Source organism: Alosa pseudoharengus, unplaced genomic scaffold (genome assembly GCF_046254945.1).
Source record: "Alosa pseudoharengus isolate Yale_2024_CS ecotype anadromous, Long Island Sound unplaced genomic scaffold, YU_APseudo_1.1 YU_APseudo_1.1_scf_11, whole genome shotgun sequence".
NCBI lineage: Eukaryota > Metazoa > Chordata > Actinopteri > Clupeiformes > Clupeidae > Alosa > Alosa pseudoharengus.
In genome coordinates this window covers 41,037,193-41,059,692 of record NW_027468576.1, presented here as the reverse complement: position 1 = coordinate 41,059,692, position 22,500 = coordinate 41,037,193, and the positions used below count along the sequence as shown (strand labels likewise).

The 22,500-nt window shown below is 44.1% G+C and overlaps 1 protein-coding gene across 10 annotated transcripts in view; it reads right to left on the bottom strand.

Annotated features, from left to right (window-relative positions):
• Nucleotides 1-22,500, bottom strand: part of mast3b (microtubule associated serine/threonine kinase 3b) — a 152,370-nt gene that overhangs the window by 110,646 nt on the left and 19,224 nt on the right. For 3 of the 10 annotated variants that reach the window (XM_076279195.1, XM_076279197.1, XM_076279198.1), the window contains exons 3-5: nt 13,348-13,436; nt 11,712-11,784; nt 6,032-6,052 (exon numbers count right to left, since the gene is read on the bottom strand). In XM_076279195.1, the coding sequence (XP_076135310.1) occupies nt 6,032-6,052; nt 11,712-11,784; nt 13,348-13,436 (183 nt within the window). Of the gene's footprint in view, nt 1-6,031; nt 6,053-11,711; nt 11,785-13,347; nt 13,437-17,938; nt 18,585-22,500 lie in introns of those variants that run through there. The other 7 variants (XM_076279200.1, XM_076279201.1, XM_076279202.1 and 4 more) reach the window with 6 other exon arrangements.

The window sequence follows — 22,500 nt, the reverse complement described above, 5'->3', positions numbered from 1 at the left end:
GAATGGAGGGGTAGGGAGATATAGGGAGGGAGAGAGAGAATGGAGGGGTAGGGAGATATAGGGAGGGAGAGAGAGAATGGAGGGGTAGGGAGATATAGGGAGGGAGAGAGAGAATGGAGGGGTAGGGAGATATAGGGAGGGAGAGAGAGAATGGAGGGGTAGGGAGATATAGGGAGGGAGAGAGAGAATGGAGGGGTAGGGAGATATAGGGAGGGAGAGAGAGAGTGTGTGGGGGTAGGGAGATATAGGGAGAGAGAGAGAGAATGGAGGGGTAGGGAGATATAGGGAGGGAGAGAGAGAATGGAGGGGTAGGGAGATATAGGGAGGGAGAGAGAGAATGGAGGGGTAGGGAGATATAGGGAGGGAGAGAGAGAATGGAGGGGTAGGGAGATATAGGGAGAGAGAGAGAGAGAATGGAGGGGTAGGGAGATATAGGGAGGGAGAGAGAGAATGGAGGGGTAGGGAGATATAGGGAGGGAGAGAGAGAATGGAGGGGTAGGGAGATATAGGGAGAGAGAGAGAGAGAATGGAGGGGTAGGGAGATATAGGGAGGGAGAGAGAGAGTGTGTGGGGGTAGGGAGATATAGGGAGGGAGAGAGAGAATGGAGGGGTAGGGAGATATAGGGAGGGAGAGAGAGAATGGAGGGGTAGGGAGATATAGGGAGGGAGAGAGAGAGTGTGTGGGGGTAGGGAGATATAGGGAGAGAGAGAGAGAATGGAGGGGTAGGGAGATATAGGGAGGGAGAGAGAGAATGGAGGGGTAGGGAGATATAGGGAGGGAGAGAGAGAATGGAGGGGTAGGGAGATATAGGGAGGGAGAGAGAGAATGGAGGGGTAGGGAGATATAGGGAGAGAGAGAGAGAGAATGGAGGGGTAGGGAGATATAGGGAGGGAGAGAGAGAATGGAGGGGTAGGGAGATATAGGGAGGGAGAGAGAGAATGGAGGGGTAGGGAGATATAGGGAGGGAGAGAGAGAATGGAGGGGTAGGGAGATATAGGGAGAGAGAGAGAGAATGGAGGGGTAGGGAGATATAGGGAGGGAGAGAGAGAATGGAGGGGTAGGGAGATATAGGGAGGGAGAGAGAGAATGGAGGGGTAGGGAGATATAGGGAGGGAGAGAGAGAATGGAGGGGTAGGGAGATATAGGGAGGGAGAGAGAGTGTGTGGGGGTAGGGAGATATAGGGAGGGAGAGAGAGAATGGAGGGGTAGGGAGATATAGGGAGGGAGAGAGAGTGTGTGGGGGGTAGGGAGATATAGGGAGGGAGAGAGTGTGTGGGGGTAGGGAGATATAGGGAGGGAGAGAGAGAATGGAGGGGTAGGGAGATATAGGGAGGGAGAGAGAGAATGGAGGGGTAGGGAGATATAGGGAGGGAGAGAGAGTGTGGGGGTAGGGAGATATAGGGAGGGAGAGAGAGAATGGAGGGGTAGGGAGATATAGGGAGGGAGAGAGAGAATGGAGGGGTAGGGAGATATAGGGAGGGAGAGAGAGAATGGAGGGGTAGGGAGATATAGGGAGAGAGAGAGAGAATGGAGGGGTAGGGAGATATAGGGAGGGAGAGAGAGAATGGAGGGGTAGGGAGATATAGGGAGGGAGAGAGAGAGTGTGTGGGGGTAGGGAGATATAGGGAGAGAGAGAGAGAATGGAGGGGTAGGGAGATATAGGGAGGGAGAGAGAGAATGGAGGGGTAGGGAGATATAGGGAGGGAGAGAGAGAATGGAGGGGTAGGGAGATATAGGGAGGGAGAGAGAGAATGGAGGGGTAGGGAGATATAGGGAGAGAGAGAGAGAGAATGGAGGGGTAGGGAGATATAGGGAGGGAGAGAGAGAATGGAGGGGTAGGGAGATATAGGGAGGGAGAGAGAGAATGGAGGGGTAGGGAGATATAGGGAGGGAGAGAGAGAATGGAGGGGTAGGGAGATATAGGGAGAGAGAGAGAGAATGGAGGGGTAGGGAGATATAGGGAGGGAGAGAGAGAATGGAGGGGTAGGGAGATATAGGGAGGGAGAGAGAGAATGGAGGGGTAGGGAGATATAGGGAGGGAGAGAGAGAATGGAGGGGTAGGGAGATATAGGGAGAGAGAGAGAGAATGGAGGGGTAGGGAGATATAGGGAGGGAGAGAGAGAATGGAGGGGTAGGGAGATATAGGGAGGGAGAGAGAGAGTGTGTGGGGGTAGGGAGATATAGGGAGAGAGAGAGAGAATGGAGGGGTAGGGAGATATAGGGAGGGAGAGAGAGAATGGAGGGGTAGGGAGATATAGGGAGGGAGAGAGAGAATGGAGGGGTAGGGAGATATAGGGAGGGAGAGAGAGAATGGAGGGGTAGGGAGATATAGGGAGGGAGAGAGAGAATGGAGGGGTAGGGAGATATAGGGAGGGAGAGAGAGAATGGAGGGGTAGGGAGATATAGGGAGGGAGAGAGAGAATGGAGGGGTAGGGAGATATAGGGAGGGAGAGAGAGAATGGAGGGGTAGGGAGATATAGGGAGGGAGAGAGAGAATGGAGGGGTAGGGAGATATAGGGAGGGAGAGAGAGAATGGAGGGGTAGGGAGATATAGGGAGAGAGAGAGAGAATGGAGGGGTAGGGAGATATAGGGAGGGAGAGAGAGAATGGAGGGGTAGGGAGATATAGGGAGGGAGAGAGAGAATGGAGGGGTAGGGAGATATAGGGAGGGAGAGAGAGAATGGAGGGGTAGGGAGATATAGGGAGGGAGAGAGAGAATGGAGGGGTAGGGAGATATAGGGAGGGAGAGAGAGAATGGAGGGGTAGGGAGATATAGGGAGGGAGAGAGAGAATGGAGGGGTAGGGAGATATAGGGAGGGAGAGAGAGAGTGTGTGGGGGTAGGGAGATATAGGGAGGGAGAGAGAGAATGGAGGGGTAGGGAGATATAGGGAGGGAGAGAGAGAGTGTGTGGGGGTAGGGAGATATAGGGAGGGAGAGAGAGAATGGAGGGGTAGGGAGATATAGGGAGGGAGAGAGAGAATGGAGGGGTAGGGAGATATAGGGAGGGAGAGAGAGAATGGAGGGGTAGGGAGATATAGGGAGGGAGAGAGAGTGTGTGGGGGTAGGGAGATATAGGGAGGGAGAGAGAGAATGGAGGGGTAGGGAGATATAGGGAGGGAGAGAGAGTGTGTGGGGGTAGGGAGATATAGGGAGGGAGAGAGTGTGTGGGGGTAGGGAGATATAGGGAGGGAGAGAGAGAATGGAGGGGTAGGGAGATATAGGGAGGGAGAGAGAGAATGGAGGGGTAGGGAGATATAGGGAGGGAGAGAGAGAATGGAGGGGTAGGGAGATATAGGGAGGGAGAGAGAGAGTGTGTGGGGGTAGGGAGATATAGGGAGGGAGAGAGAGAATGGAGGGGTAGGGAGATATAGGGAGGGAGAGAGAGAATGGAGGGGTAGGGAGATATAGGGAGGGAGAGAGAGAATGGAGGGGTAGGGAGATGTAGGGAGGGAGAGAGAGAATGGAGGGGTAGGGAGATATAGGGAGGGAGAGGGAGAGAGAGAGAGTGTGTGGGGGTAGGGAGATATAGGGAGGGAGAGAGAGAATGGAGGGGTAGGGAGATATAGGGAGGGAGAGAGAGAATGGAGGGGTAGGGAGATATAGGGAGGGAGAGGGAGAGAGAGAGAGAGAGAAAGAAAGAAGGAAGAGAGAGAGAATGGGAGGGGGGAAAGAGTGAGAGTGAGTCATGCCAATAAAGCATATTTTAATTTGAATTTGAATTTGAGAGAGAGAGAGAGAGAGAGAGAGAGAGAAAGAGAATGGGGGGGGGTAAGGAGATATAGGGAGGGAGAGAGAGTGTGAGTTCAGTAACATGGAGAGTATGGGTAAGTATACTCATGGAGAGTACGGGTAAGTATACTCATGGAGAGTATGGGTAAGTATTAGGGGTGTCACGATTCTCCAAATCCTCAATTCGATTTAATTTTCGATTTTAAAGTCACGATTTAGTGCTGCCGCGATTAGTCGACTTAGTCGCAATTCATTATTAGGCAGAGCTAAGCTAGTAGGTTACGCTAGTCCAGACTCTGACTAATATAGTATTGTGGAAATTTAAATAAACGAAGTGAAGTGTCTCACGTTGACAATGCAACGGCGCGTCATTATAGGCCTACTGTAATTCATTCATACAAAAAACGTTAAACCGAACATGCCGCCGCCCGTGATATCAACAATCAAGATGCGCGTCATTTCCCATGGTCAATAAATCAATACGTTTTTTAGCGTTCAAGCCAACTGATAAAGTGAAGTAACCTATGTGGTAAGACGCGCAAAGTGCCTGTAGCCTACTTGTTTTGAACATGCTGATGTTAGGCTCATTTGCAAAGTCCTCAACTCGTGTCGCCTTTCAAAGTCCAGCGTTTCTCAAACTATGGGCCGCGCGGACCAGCACCGGCCGTAACGTAGACATTGCTTGTCCGGAGCCGCGGAGTGAAATTATTCCCGGGGCTTCGTCTGATAATTTGCTGCGCAATTGATCAAGGAACCGCGGACCGACAGAAAAAGAAAACAAACGTTTCTGCAATCAGTATGAATTACTTGCTAATTTGGTGTCATCAAACATAGAGGCATACAATTAAATGGTGGTAGGCTATGAGCGTTCATTCAATGCGCGAGAGAAACTGAAACCACTTGATAATCTCCAATTCAACCTATTGGAAAGCTATTTAATTATGAAACTACATTTAATAGAACAATGTGGATTTATGCAACTTACATAAAAACAGAGCACAGACTATAATACACTATCTAGAGTGTTGTATAGTCAAATTTTAATAACGTGGCCAAAAGCTTGTGGCATAATTAAATATGTAAATATTCTTTCCATTTGCCTACCAGTATATGATGCTTGCATGAGGGAAACATCCCAAAACGATGACACCCATATAATTGCTGTTGTTTTGAGAAGTATTTATCATGCAACCATGCAAAAGCAATGGACCTATTCTAATTATATTTTACATTAGTAAAGCAGTCCTGATGTGCATGTTTTCAAACTTTTTTTGAACAATGTTAGCACTTTAAACACTGGCTGCTTTGAAGTGCATGTATAACAATATAGCATAACAATAATAATTGTGATGTGATATAATATTTGATGGGGGGTGGGTTCACGTAGGTGGGCCCTATGACCCCAAAGTATGCCATGACTGGGCCTCAGGTCAAAGAAGTTGTCTATGTCGATGGCAACACTGGCATACAAAAGTCTATCAAAGGTCTGACATTAGATCTGAAGGTAGCATTTTAAATGTGTGTGTTTTTTTATACATAATGTTTTTGAACAGTTTACTTACAGTAATACAGCTTCTAACAAAAGTAGGGTGATATATATTTTACGTTTTCCCTTTAGTTGAGTTCAAAATAAAACTTACACAACAAAATAACAAACACTTGATTTAAAAAAAAATTAGTCGAAAGATTAGTCGTTACAAAATTAGTCGTTAGTGGCAGCACTATCACGATTTGATTCGATTTTCGATCTTTTAAAAAAATATTACTATTAATACATTGCTTATGTTATTTACTTTGTTTTGGCCTTTTCCTTTTCTGGTTCATGAGGCTTTTATTTTGAAACCGCTTTTTATTTTGAAACGTTCCAACCGTGAGGTTGTAATGTAAACAGAACAAACATTAGGCTAAACAGAGACGTGAACATAGTGAAATGAAACACATGAATGATAATTTGATTGTTTCAGCACACCCCGAAGAGACCCAAGGTTAGTGTTCATGGAATATGTACTTATTAATGCATTTTAAGCCTTAACGTTTTTGGACTGTAACTTGATCATCTTTTCACTTGCTACGTTGAGTAGGCTGTTAACGTTAGTGTGAATTGACGGGTAAGTATACTCATGGAGAGTGTGGGTTAGTATGGGTAAGTATACTCATGGAGAGTGTGGTTAAGTATACTCATGGAGAGTATGGGTAAGTATACTCATGGAGAGTATGGGTAAGTATGGGTAAGTATACTCATGGAGAGTATGGGAGTTTGATCCCACAAGTTGAGGAGTGTGTGAGAGGTGCTAGCCTACCTGTCAGTGCGAGCCATATGACTGCAAAGGGGCACGCACACACACACATATGCACACACATACACATGCACATGCACACACATGCACACACACACACACCAATAGGGGAGAGAAGAGAGAGAAAGAGCCAGGTCAGATCAATGCTGCAGACTTTAGGTAGAAGCATTCAGTAGTCATTACTGTTACAGCATTCAGTAGAGTCAGTACTGTTACAGCGTTCAGTCGAGTCAGTGCTGTTATAGAGTTCAGTAGAGTCAGTACTGTTATAGAGTTCAGTAGAGTCAGTACTGTTAGTGTTCAGTAGAGTCAGTACTGTTATAGAGTTCAGTAGAGTCAGTACTGTTAGTGTTCAGTAGTCAGAAGAGTCAGTACTGTTATAGAGTTCAGTAGAGTCAGTACTGTTACAGCGTTCAGTAGAGTCAGTACTGTTATAGAGTTCAGTAGTCAGTACTGTTACAGCGTTCAGTAGAGTCAGTACTGTTACAGCGTTCAGCAGAGTCAGTACTGTTATAGAGTTCAGTAGAGTCAGTACTGTTACAGCGTTCAGTAGAGTCAGTACTGTTACAGCGTTCAGCAGTCAGTACTGTTACAGTGTTCAGCAGTCAGTACACGGTAATGTGCATCAACAACAGCTAAAGCCATCATGTTCTAATATATGCATCATGTCCTAATATATATGCATCATGTCCTAACATCATGTCCCTGTCCTATAAATCATGTCCTAATATATACATCATGTCCTTATATAAGCATAATGTGTTAATATATACATCATGTCCTAATATTTACATCATGTCTTAATATATGCATCATGTCTTAATATATGCATCATGTCCTAATATATGTATAATTTCCTAATATAAGCATAATTATAATAATAATAATGTGTTAATATATACATGGAATGGTTCCTCTTTGTACAACATGTGCAGTGGAAATGTATTCTTATAACTATCGCAGCAATATGTTCTTCATTTGCCAAAATATGTCTGCATTTAATAATTGCCGTATGCCTACACATTGGCGTATGCCTACATACACAGATATGCCTGCATTGGCGTATGCCTACATACATACACAGATATCTCCACATCAATTAGGAGCAGCTGCTGCCTCACAACAGCATGTGCAGCACAGCCTCAATTAAACTACATAGGCCCCCATGTGCAGCACAGCCTCAATTAAACTACATAGGCCCCCATGTGCAGCACAGCCTCAATTCAGCCTCAATTAAACTACATAGGCCTCTGCTAACTGACCAGTCATCTAAAAGGAAAAAAAAAACAACACATATGAAATAAGAGCTTAAACTGCAATGGATGCTCTATAGATATACAATTACAATTATTAACCAGAAACATATTTCATATGAATACTTATAGCTATAACAAGGTTACAAAGAGCCAGGCTAGTTCTGGTTACCCATGCTGTGTTCTCAATGCTTATAATGCAAATCAGTCCTTATAGTTCTCTTACAATGATGACTCTAAAATGCAGGCAAAATCAGTCCTTATAGGGAGGGAAAGTGAAAACCAGCGTCCCAAGTGGTTGCGTTTTTATCGAAGAGCAGCTCCAATGGACCTATTTTTTTTTTAAATATTGTGAAGCCAAATCAGCGAAGTTATCCACCAAAAATATTTGTGTATACAGTAATAATCTTCAAACTGTGAAAATGTCAGGCCCTATTTTGCTTTATTTTAAAAAATCGAAATTGCTCCTTTTGTTTCATAAACGGACTACAAAAGAAGTCAAGTGACTTTACCCTTCGACGTTACTCACAGTAGCATGGTTTGTTTATTAGCCTTTTTTTAAAAGATTTTAGCCAAATATGTACACTTCATTTTAAACTAATTAAACAAATAAAAAAGCTAGATGTAACAAAACCCACAAACAAGCAGAAAAAGAAAATAAAGAATTCCAAAAGTGCAGCATTGCGAAAGCTAAAAAGAAAATTCCCACTAATTTTACGCACCGGAAACAGCTGTTTCAATCGGCTGCTGTGCTGCTGGTGTTTTGCTAAAAAATGGAGGACAACGCGATCAATCTGTGCGACATGAGAGACGAGTGATAAGCCCTAATAACTTGAGGAGTTCGATATGGAAGCACTTCGGTTTTTGGGTAGATCAAACTATGGAGAAGGACAAAGCGGTACGCAAACCGTGCAGACGCGAGTTCCTACGTAGGCGAAATTTGTTTGACATTTTTAATCGTAAACACAACCACGTTGAAGCCTGTAGTAATGTTTTTCACTGATGTTATGGCAGTCCACTCTGCTTATTGTTTTTTCGAGAATGTTGCACTCCTGTTTGTCATTGTGTACGAAACGTCACGCCAATAAATCATCAGAAATATTGCTGCCCTGTGCGTCTTCAAGCGCCCCCTTTACGTTCGCCCTAATGCCGGTTAGTTGTCCGTGGATTGGCCTATATTTGGCGTTGAAAATGGAAATGTCTTTAGACATAGAAAATCGATTTTACAATCGATTAAATTAACACTTATGTCTCAAAAATCGAACGGGATTTTTTCACAAAAGTGACAGCCCTAACACACACACACACCTGTCCTACTACACACACTGCTGTCCTACCACACACACACACACACACCGGTCCTACTACACACACACACACACACACACACCGGTCCTACTACACACACACACACACACACACACACACACACACACACACACACACACCTGTCCTACTACACACACACACCTGTCCTACTACACACAAACACACACCTGTCCTACTACTCACACACACACACACCTGTCCTACCACACACACACACACACCGGTCCTACTACACACACACACACATACACACACACACACACACACACACACACACCTGTCCTACCACACACACACACACACACACACCTGTCCTACTACACACAAACACACACCTGTCCTACTACTCACACACACACACACCTGTCCTACCACACACACACACAAACACCTGTCCTACCACACACACACACACACACACACCTGTCCTACCACACACACACACACACACACACACCTGTCCTACCACACACACACACACACACCTGTCCTACCACACACACACACACCGGTCCTACTACACACACACACACACACACACACACACACACACACACACACACACACACACCTGTCCTACCACACACACACACACACACACACCTGTCCTACTACACACAAACACACACCTGTCCTACTACTCACACACACACACACACCCTACCACACACACACACACACACACCTGTCCTACCACACACACACACACACACCTGTCCTACCACACACACACACACACACACACACACACACACTGCTGTCCTACCACACACACCTGTCCTACCACTCACACACACACACACCGGTCCTACTACACACACACACACACACCGGTCCTACTACACACACACACACACACACACACCTGTCCTACCACACACACACACACACACACCTGTCCTACTACACACAAACACACACCTGTCCTACCACACACACACACACACACACCTGTCCTACCACACACACACACACCTGTCCTACCACACACACACACACCTGTCCTACCACACACACACACACACACACACACACCTGTCCTACCACACACACACACACACACACTGCTGTGCTGCCCTTTCCCGTGTTGCGTCAGCACTAATCTGCAGCCCTGGCAGATGACAGAGGTATGGTCAAAAAGAAGTGAGATTATCGAAGCCCACGCCCCCGCAGGAAATATCATATAATTACATTTTGCCACCACCTCTGCCATCCAGGGCTCACCCTATTAACACAAAAATGTTCTTTATATGAAAATACACTGTCCCAGTTCCTTGGCAGTGATGCAAACACATGTGAGGTGAAAAAAGAGAGAAAGATGAACAACCAACCCCCCCCCCTCGTAAAAAAAAAACAGTCTAAGATAGTTCCAGAAATGTATCTTTATGGATATATAAAACCATTATCATTGTTATGGTCTTGTTGTTGCACAATTGAAACTAAAGCAAAGTGAGTAAGTGAAAACATGCACATCGGTGGACTGCTTTACTAATGCAAAATTGCAAACTATTACAATGATTCCATTGCATTACTCAGCATGGTTGCACAGTGCTTGCATGAGAAATACTTCCCAAAAACCTTCCCTAATTGTAAGGATGCCATATAGGGGTGTAAATCACAAGTTTCATCACGATTCGATACAATATTGATTCTTTAAGCCAATGATTGGATTATTTTCGATCCTTCAAATTTTTTTGCAATTCCATGTGTTACTGGGGTCTGTTGTTTATAGGAAATGATAGATTTTGATTAATTTTCATGGATTCAAAAATGCCAAATATTATAGGCTTAATTATAGGCCAAATACTGAACATTGACTGTGGAATCAGGTAACACACTTTTTTCTCTTTTCCTCCCCTAAAACCTCCTGTCACTTGCCAGATGCTTTTAAATTTAACAAGGTTTAACTCATATGTTGCAGTCGAAGTGAAAGGACACTAGCCTATTTGGAATATTCTGCAGGCCTGCTGTTCCTTTTATGAGAGCAATTTAACTGACTGAACAAGTTTTCATCAGGCTATTGAATGCTTTATATATGAATGCTATATAGCCTACTTAATTTACCATTAGCTAGATTAGAACAGTTCTACACGCAGTTGTCATATAAATGCAGTGTTTTGTAGTAGGCTATTCAAAGCATTTCACGTTCATCACTCGTGGTGTAGGCCTATGTCTTAAGTGATTGCTGTCCCTTAAATGTCTGGGACTTTAAATTAGGCCTACGTTTTGACTCTGTGCTGTTTTTGTTGATGGACGGCGCCGTCTTTCATTCAGTTTTCCTACCGTTTTAATTAATGACACACGCAATTCCGTGGTTGAAGTAAGGAATTGTTTTTACCCGTATTCTTGCAATTCCCACATAACATTAAATACTAGGCCTTGGTCACTGACAGGAATAATTGTATTATTGTACGGTTCCGGATGATCAGTCAGATGGCAGCGTGTTGCGTGTTAAAACTTCAACCTGAAGTAGCTATACTGCGGAGGTAAGAGCGCGAACTGAGAGAGTTGCCTCCTACTGGAGCCTATATTTTCTTAGCTGCTTTTAGAACGATACACTACAGCTCCTTTGCTACATGATCAAAGATGAGTGGAGGTTATCAGAAGCACATTTACCAGCAGGCCCATATGAGAAACGCTCTGGTTCCTCTTGTAGCCTGCGGTAGATGACGTGAAAAAAGCTAGAGTCGCCGGAAAGCATCCTTGATGATCAGACTCAGACCCCGCCCCCCCCCCCATTAAAAAAAACTCTTCGGATCTGCACGATTCACACAAGTCACCCAAACTGACGTGAAAAAAGCGCCGTGTTTGCATCCCTGACAGCAGCCTCTCCTCAGACATCCCAGCATGCAACACTCCCATCCCAGCATGCAACACTGCACTCTCTTAGCAGCCTCTCCTCAGACATACCAGCATGCAACACTCCCATCCCAGCATGCAACACTCCACTCTCTTAGCAGCCTCTCCTCAGACATACCAGCATGCAACACTCCACTTGAGTGAGTGAGTGAGTGTGTGTGTGTGTGTGTGTGTGTGTGTGTGTGTGAGTGTGTGTGTAAGTGTATGTGTGTGTGTAAGTGTGTGTGTGTGCAAGTGTTTACCTGCGAGCGAAGGGGAAGTTGACCGAGGCACTGGTGGAGACATTTCTTGGGCTATCCAATGGACTGCTGGCTGCTGGATGCAACGACACACACATATTAGAGAATGCAGTGTGTCTGTGTGCGTGCGTGTGTCTGTGTGCATGTGTGTGTGCGTGTGTGTCTGTGCGTGCGTGCGTGTGTGAGTGTGAGTCTACATGTGAGTGAGTGTGTGTGTGTGTGTGTGTGTGTGACTGGACTGTGTGTGTGAGAGTGTGAGTCAGTGTGACTGTGTGTGTGTGTGACTGTGTGTGTGTGTGTGTGTGACTGTGTGTGTGTGTGTGTGTGTGAGAGAGAGAGTGTGACTATGTGTGTGTGTGTGTGTGTGTGACTGTGTGTGTGTGTGTGACTGTGTGTGTGTGTGTGTGAGAGAGAGAGTGTGACTATGTGTGTGTGTGTGTGTGTGTGTGAGAGAGAGAGTGTGACTATGTGTGTGTGTGTGTGTGTGTGTGTGAGAGAGAGAGTGTGACTATGTGTGTGTGTGTGTGTGTGTGTGTGAGAGAGAGTGTGACTATGTGTGTGTGTGTGTGTGTGTGTGTGACTGTGTGTGTGTGTGTGTGAGAGAGAGAGTGTGACTATGTGTGTGTGTGAATGAGTATGACTGTGTGTGTGTGTGTGACTGTGTGTGTGTGTGTGTGTGAGAGAGAGAGAGTGTGACTATGTGTGACTATGTGTGACTATGTGTGTGTGTGTGTGTGTGTGTGTGTGTGTGAGAGTGAGTGAGTATGACTGTGTGTGTGTGTGTGTGTGTGTGTGTGCAGTGTTCCATACATTGACTTATTTGTAGCGGGACCACCACACAATAGTTTTCCAGGTTGTACTAAATTGTGCTTAAAGCTGGTTAGCGTCATAACAACGCTGCGCTAATTTGTTAAAAACTGTTAATTCTGCAAACCTACCACCACAAATAGAATTCAATTCTGTGGGAAACACTGGTGTGTGTGTGAGAGAGTGTGAGTGACTGTGACTGTGTGTGTGTGTGTGTGACTGACTGTGTGTGTGTGTGTGTGCTTGTTCATCAGCCTGTGAGGACCAGCAGGACCAGCAGTACCAGCATCACACACGCACACACACACGCACACACACACACACCGAAGAGATGTCCATGGTCTGATCATAGATAGCAGAAGATCATAGTATTCGCACATCAACAATCACAAAGACCTTATATTTATCATATTTATTATGAGTTTGCATCTTCCATGACACTCTCATCATCATCTACCTAGCCCATCTCAATAAGCAAGACAAGATCACAAAAGGACTCTAATATATCCTGTATGCAATCCCATCCTTCTGCTGTGTATGGAGACCATAACTATAGTACTAATGGTAAAGGCTCATGTGGGCTGAACCCAGTCCTCTCTCAGGTCCTCTCTAATGGTAAAGGCTCATGTGGGCTGAACCCAGTCCTCTCTCAGGTCCTCTCTAATGGTAAAGGCTCATGTGGGCTGAACCCAGTCCTCTCTCTGGTCCTCTCTGGTTGCTATTGTTGATTCAGGCTCTGATTGGCTCTACAGGACAGCTGACTAATGATGATGATGATGATGATGATGATGATGATGGGGTTGTGGTTAAAGAGAGGACAGGTGTGTCTCACCTGTATGGACGGGCAGAGGGGACAGGGGGCGTGACAGCGTGGGGGACGGTGTCCCCAATCCCAGGCTCTTCCTGTTGCTGCTACGGCAACTGCAAACCCAAAACAACAAGAGAAATAAGCAGACATCAAATCACAAGAAGATGGCTGGACATTGGACACACACGCGTGTCCAAACTGGCCCTGCAATATTAGCATAACATTCCATAACGCCGCTCATCGCCGGGGTCAGGGGTCAGGGTGCCATCGCCACGCCCACTCCGCGCTCCTCCCCTGGCCCTGGCACTAATCCGCTGCTCCACACACACACACACACACCCTGCTGGACGCTGCAGGACAGGCTGGTGTGAGACCCGTCAGCAGTACCAGCGACCCCCCCCCCCCATGCTGGCTGTCCTTCCATCACCCTCCTTAGGGGACGCTGAGACGCTCAGACTTGGTGTATTTTTCACAGCTGCCGGCGTCCGTTTTACTTTATAGAGACCGTGTTTACATTATAATCCTATGAAATGTCAGTGTCTACTATGTACACACACACACACACACACACACACACAAATTTGGGGGCAGCCTACACTCTGTACATTTACATGCTAGTCATAGCTACATACATGCTAACCCCATAGCTCGACTAGACTACTGCGTACACATGCTGAATGGGAAAGGAAGAGGAGGGGAATTATTTACTGAACTGTGCATGTTTAATCCACTATGCTAGTGTGCATGTTTACTCCGCTATGCTAGTTTACTCCGCTATGCTAGTTTACTCCGCTATGCTAGTGTGCATGTTTACTCCGCTATGCTAGTGTGCATGTTTACTCCGCTATGCTAGTGTGCATGTTTACTCCACTATGCAAGTGTGCATGTTTACTCCGCTATGCTAGTTTACTCCACTATGCTAGTTTACTCCACTATGCTAGTTTACTCTGCTATGCTAGTGTGCATGTTTACTCCGCTATGCTAGTGTGCATGTTTAGATAGATAGATGGATAGATACTTTATTGATCCCCAAGGGGAAATTCAAGGCCATGCATGTTTTCAAATTCAAGTGTGCATGTTTACTCCGCTATGCTAGTTTACTCTGCTATGCTAGTGTGCATGTTTACTCCGCTATGCTAGTGTGCATGTTTACTCCGCTATGCTAGTGTACATGTTTACTCCGCTATGCTAGTGTGCATGTTTACTCTGCTATGCTAGATGGTGTAAATCGTCTGGATGCTCCCCTCCCTGTTCATATTCACCAAAACAATCAAAACAGAGCTGACTAGCTTGATTAGCTAGCGAACTTTGCATAATCAAACTAATCAAATAGTTGACATTATTTGTTGAAAATGTTAGTAAGGACATTCATATATATACGAAATAAGGTGCAACTTATGAGTATGTAGCATTGTGGCATAAGGCTTATGTAGTTAGCTTGCTAACCATATGACATATGAGTATGTAGCATTGTGGCATAAGGCTTATGTAGTTGGCTTGGCTATCAATATTAATCAATATTTAGAGGTTGCTCAAGACCTTTGAAGTTTAACACATATTGTGCAATGTGCATATATTTGGGATTTTTCGCGTATTATGTGATACATTGTGCTAGCATGTATAATTGTTTAATAATATATGCTTATGACAGCAATGGACTTATTTGACCATGCAGTCAATGATAATGTGTATTGATTATTGGTGACCACATGTGGTGGTTTTACCTACATCACCTAATGAATCTTAAAATGGGAATTCCATATTGTCCATGCAAATTTACAATGATGATTTGCTGATCTCATCTGCTGATTCCGGTATTTCCCAATAATATGGTGTTGTGAGCAATTTTCATAGCAACTCCTGTTTTAGTTGTGATATGTCTTTCAAAGCAAGAACACTTCAATGTGAATGAAGCACAGTAGACAATATACACTGAGACAATGGCTGAAGCAACACGAAGCAAGTCCGCTATATGGTTACTCGGATCAGAAGAGACTGAAATAACTGGAACAAAGTTACCCTCCAAGAAGCAGGTTTCATGTGTGTTGTAATATCAATTACAATTGAATTTCACTTATAGAGCGGCAAAACATTACTCATGCTTCATGACGCTTTACAGAGTGTTAAACATTTAAAGAGAGCCCATGAGTAACAGGGGCGAGGAAAAACTCCCTAGAATTGAAGATACATATAGCAAGAAACCTCGAGCAGATCCACGACTCAAGGGCCAGACCCAAGGGTATCATATAAAACATTGAAAAAAAAACTTCATGAAAGTGCAACAGCGGTGAAAAAAGTAGTCTTGGTATTCTAGGACAAGGCTAGGATTCCCGTTCGTCCCCAACATCATGCCATAAAACAACTGGAAACACTTCAGGACAAATGGCAGAAGCCAAGAAAAATGCCAAGAGAACTTCCAAGACTCAGCAGTCCAATGTAGAGGCCTTTGTAGACCAGTTAGGAGACCTGTTTGATATTGCAGGATTCAGGATGCACTCATTCATCTCAAGAATCCATAAGATAGAGACTTTCCTCTGGCCCAGAGTGAAAATGGACGTCTCAGGTGTACAACTGTACAATATGATGATACTATAATATAGTAGAGTTCAACATTCTGTCATTACGTCATACAAGCATAACAAGTGATTTTGGTTTGTTTGTTTCTTTCTTTCTATGATCTTGATGTTGTATGTTGTTTACCACACTACCACAGTGCCTGTGTTATTAAACATAATATTGAATTTTTTTTGTGTTCTTAAATGGTACAATTTCTGCAAAAATTAGCGATTCCGGAAATATTCAAAGGCCTTGAGCAACCTCTAGATATTGTGGGAACAATTCAAAATGTTGCACAGTGTGTTTTTATTGATATCCTAACACATTTAGGGGGTGAGAGTTAAACATTTTCCAAAAAAATATTTTTTACCCCATATAAGGACCACCCTACTGTACATGCATTTCAAAACTTCGGTTTGGGTCGTACCAACACAATAATTTGTTTTTGTCAATGTAATGTAAATGCACACTGACTGTGGCCCCTGTTTGGGGGCGTAACAGCCTCTGTTTGGGGGCGGAAAGGTGCTATTACTCCTTAGACGAAGGATCTGAGCTGTGTGTGTGTGTGTGATGTACTAACTAGCCTGTTTAGCAGGACCTGGACCGTTTTCAACAGCTACCTTTAATGGCTAGCTCAATTGAGGCGTTTATTTGGCACACCCTAATGTTGTAACAGCAGCCTAATGTCATAACAACATGCTTGATTGTTGGTGGTGCATTTTGACTGAGCAATCAGCATCCTGTGAGAGGTCAACAACCCAAACTACATCTTTCATACCAGAGGCTGCTGATAAGATCTGAAACCACAAAACTATTCTAGGACAGGAAAAAAGTATTCAGAAATTTTAAAGTGACACCCTTGTTCAGCTTGGTGTTATCTGAAAGGCATCTGTGTGTGTGTGTGTTCAGCACTTTAAGACCCAGCAGGGAGGCAGGCGGACTGGGAACATCCCAACCTGGTTCCACGCCACTGGCCGCCATAGGATAGCTTGGGGGGGGGGGGGGGGGCTAATGGCGATTAAGGTTTTACTTCCCTGCCTCTCAAGCCAACACCAGGGTAGAGTTCACAGGTCAGTTTCATGGACGCATTAGGAGACTTAGGTTGTGCACCGAAGGATGTGCAAGAAGTCAATGATGGCTGTCCTAGACAGACACTCACAGGGCTATAGCAAAGACCACGTGGTTACAGGGCTGCATCTGTGCCCAAACAGAAGTCACTTTCAAGCCGGAGCATATGGACACAAACCCTGAGCGCAGATTAAGTCCGAACACAGCCAGGGCAATAGAATAGGGCGACGGGGCAGAAGTGCAGGGCATTGCCCATCAATAAGGCTGACAGATCCACAAGTGTTCACGAAATAGACCGCAGGGCAAACGGAGGTGACACCAGTAATTACCTTAGGCTAAATCTTCCGTGAGGAAAATCGGCCACTGTTAGTCCATACGCGGTCAATGGAGAGAATGAAGTGAGATTTGCTGTGTCTCTCATCTTACAACACAGCCGTTCAAAACAAACACGAATGACTTGGCTCGCCTGGCCTTGTTCCCAAAATTTGTTTAAAGATCGAGCGCAACAACAGTGTTAATTCTTCAGAAAAACATCTAATAACCTAATAATATGTCTCGCCTGAATTAACCCGCCTCGCAATCGCAATACGACGAACACACAGCGCATCACCTCCGTCCGTATGGCATACTGACAAAAGAACCGATCAAAGCTTTATACACATATTGGACAAGAGGATAATACACTGTTGCAGCACGTTTAACGATAAAGCACACGTATTTCACTAAACGAGTTTAGTACATTGTGGTATGTATGATTGACATCTAAACTTCCTTTAATTTACAGAAAGACAATTTCGACGGGTGAACAGTGTTGTTAATCAGTCAGATCAATGAAAAAGGTGGTCGGGTTCAGCACATAAGTTAGACTATTTCAGAATGAACTTCTAGCCTAGATAACGTATATTATATTATATAACTGGCATTTCGCCATATGAAGTGGCTGTTCAAGAGGTCAACAGAAATATTAACATTGCGATAGTCTTGAAGTTACCTTTTTGATCGCTTCAGCATCGCGCCCGTTACAAAGTGAGATTTTTGAGTTGGCGGTGCAGTCCAGTTACCTGGATCAGACATTGTGGAGATAGTCCAAGAAGCCCAATAAAAAGGACAGAATAATCCTAAATTACACGAAGTGAAGAGAGTTGCCTCTTCTTGGCCGTCTAACGAGCATCAGGAGAGCGCAAAAGAACACTTGTTTAACCCAGCTCTTCATGATGATAGCTGTGTTTTGAGCCAGCTAACGTTAACGTTATTGTGGCTGGGTTTGGGAGCTAACACTAGCCAGAGAATCTCAAAATATGAGTTGACTAGCATCAGTAAACTGGCCCCACACTGCAATTATTTCCACTTTTACCGCCTCCATGCAGACGTTAGTGGTCACCGGCATTCCTCTTCGTTTAAAATCACTTTGACCTGCAAATGTCCAGTTTTCAGTGGTCCCATCTTCGTCAGACTATAGTCCGTGACAGCACAACTCCATTGAAATAGCTAGCTCCTTCATTATTTCAAAGTTTCGGTTGAGATGGTGCGCTAACAACATCGTTGGGATGTACCATTCTCTCCAAACGTGGAAGGGGTGTATATCTATCCGCGGTGGAAATGGTTTAGTCCATTGGCTCCACAGGTTGTGAAAATGGAAAATATATTAGCCTATATTAACATATCATACATATGCCTAGATTAATTTGAGTGACAGTAATATTTACGACTTTAGTAGCGTGCAGAAGTTTTAGGCACTTGTGAAATCGTGTTTTTGACAACGTGAGGATACTTACAAAATAATATAAATAGTTGTTACTTAGCAAATAACCTATAAAGTGCAGAAGGCTTAACAAAAACAAAAATCTATATTGGTGCGACCCTCTCAAATAGTAAATTTGCCTAAAGGCTAAGCGAGGTCTACACCTATTTTTTTTGTTGGTGTTGTTATGATAGGCTAGGCCAGGGTTTCCCAAACTTTTCCACGACAAGGCCCCCCAAATACCCCTAGGTTCTGGCCAAGGACCCCTTTGATGTGTAACTTAACCCATCGACAATACTACGGCAAATGTAAAAATACATTAAGATAATCCTAATAATAATTTTTTTAGCCACAAGCACTTCGCAATGGAGCATACAGTGTGTAAAAATTGCATTTGGGGCTTTCTGCTATATGAGAGCTATCACTCTACTATTATTCACAGTTATTATCATGGAAAATATAATGTTCAGATATGCAACACATTATTATAATGGCATTGTATTTTTCAAATGTATTTATTTGTTGCTTTATTTTTCCTTCCAACTTGCTGAGGCCCCCCTGGCACCCCCTCGCGGCCCCCACTTTGAAAACCACTGGGCTAGGCTACTTACTGTAGCAGCAAGGGCAGAGCCAGACATTTGAAACATTGGGGGCTTAGCCCAGTGTCGAACACAGGAAAGCTAAGAGGGTCCGGGGGCATGTCCCCCCAGGAGAAATTATTTTGCAAAATAACCCCTTAAATAATGATTTTATTTAATTTTGTGTAAACTAATAGACATATTGAGACTTTAAAAATGTGAGACTCAAGGTATCTGACTGGCACTTTGTAAAATGATAGTTTTTGGTCTTTCAAGAGGGGTCTAAAGGCATTGCCTGATCAGCATGCACTTAGTTAATTAACCGTTTCTTATGGTTTGTATATTATAGGCTAGTATACTATGCTGAGATAACCCTGATGGGATGCTACCTTGTCTCAATGCATTTTTAGCTGTCAGATGCATGTATATCTATTATCTAATATTAGTTGTCTTAATGGCAGTATGTGTATTTCAAATGTAGCCTACCAACAGTATCTAATAGTTTCTATATGGATCTGTTTGCCACGTTTTGCGACTTTGAACTCTGGCCAAAGTAGCCTTATAGTCGTCAGGTTTAGCACAGCCCCACACATTGATTATAATGTTCAGTGGAACACATGAAGCTAAGTTTAATCAGTAGGCCTAAATCTATATTTTATTTTGCTGTAGTTATACCGTAGCTAGTTATCTTGCTGACTGGTGAACTGCTGTGCCCATAATAAATGTTGCTGGCCGTGCTGGGCGGCTCATGCTCCACGGACCTACAGTAGTAGTAGCTGCAGAATAATGCAGAATAATAGCAGAATATCATAAAAAATGCCGTTATAACAGTTAACGCTCCACCGGAAATACATGAGCGTACAGGAAGAGCCTTTCGTGCAAACTTTTTTTTGAATTTCAAAGTCTGTTAGAATGTAGAATCCATTGAGTATCAATTACTGGGACACACTTGATTTTGAAATTGTCTACATTCTAAGTCTCCACATTCAAGGTTTATAAAGCTGGTATACAAATGAATTGCAATTGTCAAAATGACCAAAATACACAAAATTTTTACCAAAAACCATTTCCAAACTAGACCAACACAGACCTGAAGGACTCCAAGCGCCTCCTATAGGCGAAGGAGGTAATGACCCAAAGCCATTACAGAGGAAGGGGGAAACTGCAACATCTTCCGAGGTCAATCCCACCTCTCTCTCCAGAAACCCCCACCCCAGCCCACACCTTTACTGATTTACAGCCCACACCTTTACAGACTGAAGTTTACATAATCTGGTTTGCCCCCCCCCATCCCCAACACAAAAAACACACACACTTACATCATCACTGTCATCACCTCACATACAGACAGCACACTGCTTGCTACAGTAAGCCTCCTCTACATACTTGCTGCACACTGCCCCCCCCCCCCCTACATACACAGCACATTGTCTTCAGGATCTTCTCCAACACACATCCTCTACATACTTACAGCACACTGCCCCCACCTACCCACACACACACAGTCACTGCTCCACTCCCCTCCCGCCCACACACACATCTGCACTGTCATCACTCACATACATCATACATACAGTACTCTGCTTGCAATAGTAAGTCCCTTCACCATACTTGCAGTACACTGCCCCTCTCCCCTACATACACAGCACATTATTTCATCAGGAAGCTTCTCCAACACACATACTGCACACGGCCTCTCCCCACATACACAGCACACTATCCCATCTCCCTTGTCATCCCCCCAACACACACACCAAGACCCCTGGCAGTTGGGTTAGCCCATTGAGCCGTGGATATGTCCAAGGTTTCTTCCTTAGTAAGGGAGTTTTTCCTTGCCCCTGTTGCTCTTGGGTGCTCCTTGTTGGTGCCCCCCCCCCAATCCCAATCCTCCCCCACCTTTGTTATGCAGCCCTTGCCACTTAATCTACTAAACCCCTCTTCTACTGCACTTTTTACCCCCCCCCCCCCTATAAATGCACAAATGGCTGACACCAGACATAATTTCAATGCATTTCTTACATCCAGTAACTATATGCATGTGACAATAAACGTCCTTGTATCCTTGTATCCTTGTCCGGTTTACAGCCTTAACTACCTGAACATCGGTCCAAGTCTGAGAGGACGGCAGGCTGTGCCATCCCAGGACACACTGTACATGACACTGCCCCAGGGATGTCTGATTGGTTAACATAAGAAACAAATAAAAATAAACTTTTGATTTACATGCGTTTAGGATGGCTCAACAAATGTACATTTAAACATAAACTAATTAATAAACAAACAAACAAACATATCCCCAACTGCCTCAAGCAGATATTCACATCTGTCTGTATGAAACCTGGGGGGGTTGTGCTGTGCAGAAGATATGCTGGTCAGACTAAGAGTGTGTGTGTGTGTGTGTGTACACAGGGGCGCAGCTACCCATGTTTTGAGGGGTATGCAACAACAAATTAGCGCCCCCCCCAAAAAAAAAACCACATACAACTAAAGTAAAACAAGAAATTCAATTTCAACTTGAAGTATTGTTACATGGTGCATTGTCACTTTAAGAGAGTCTAAACGGTTCTCATAACGTCCTTTTGCCTTTCACAAAGGATAAGGCTGATCCAACTCTAGCCTTTGTTTGCCACATTATCAGCACAATATTAAGCTAATAATATTAGGATTGGATAATGGAAACATGTAATGAGTTGTTGCTAGCGTGACATTTCTGTTTGCAGTTTGTCATTAAAAGTTCAGTATGAGCATGCCACCTAGCTATCTTAATGGAATAGGTTATGTTTCAATCGGCATACTGTATGCTTAGCAAACGCTAGTTAGTCTGTTAACATGAATATTTGCAAGCCTCCAAGCACAGACGTCACACACTTATTTAACTGCTGTCGTATCCCTTGACATGCCATCACATTTTCCCTCTTTCTTTTTCTATTTTATCCCCCGACAGCTTTTTTGCTGTATGCATCTTTTTCCATAGACGGCAACTCACTACTCGTACCTGCTCACTCAGCGCTCACGGCACCCCCACTCCCTCTTCTATGTCAAAATTCTATGATGGAATCTTATGAGATAGGGCGCCTACTCTAGCCTGTTAGTCCTCTAAAATGTTATTTAACATTGAGGAAATGCAGAAATGATTTAGAAACGTACAACAGTAGCTACATATAGAATATACCAAATATACTATTATTATTATTATTATTATTATTATTATTATTATTATTATTATTATTATTT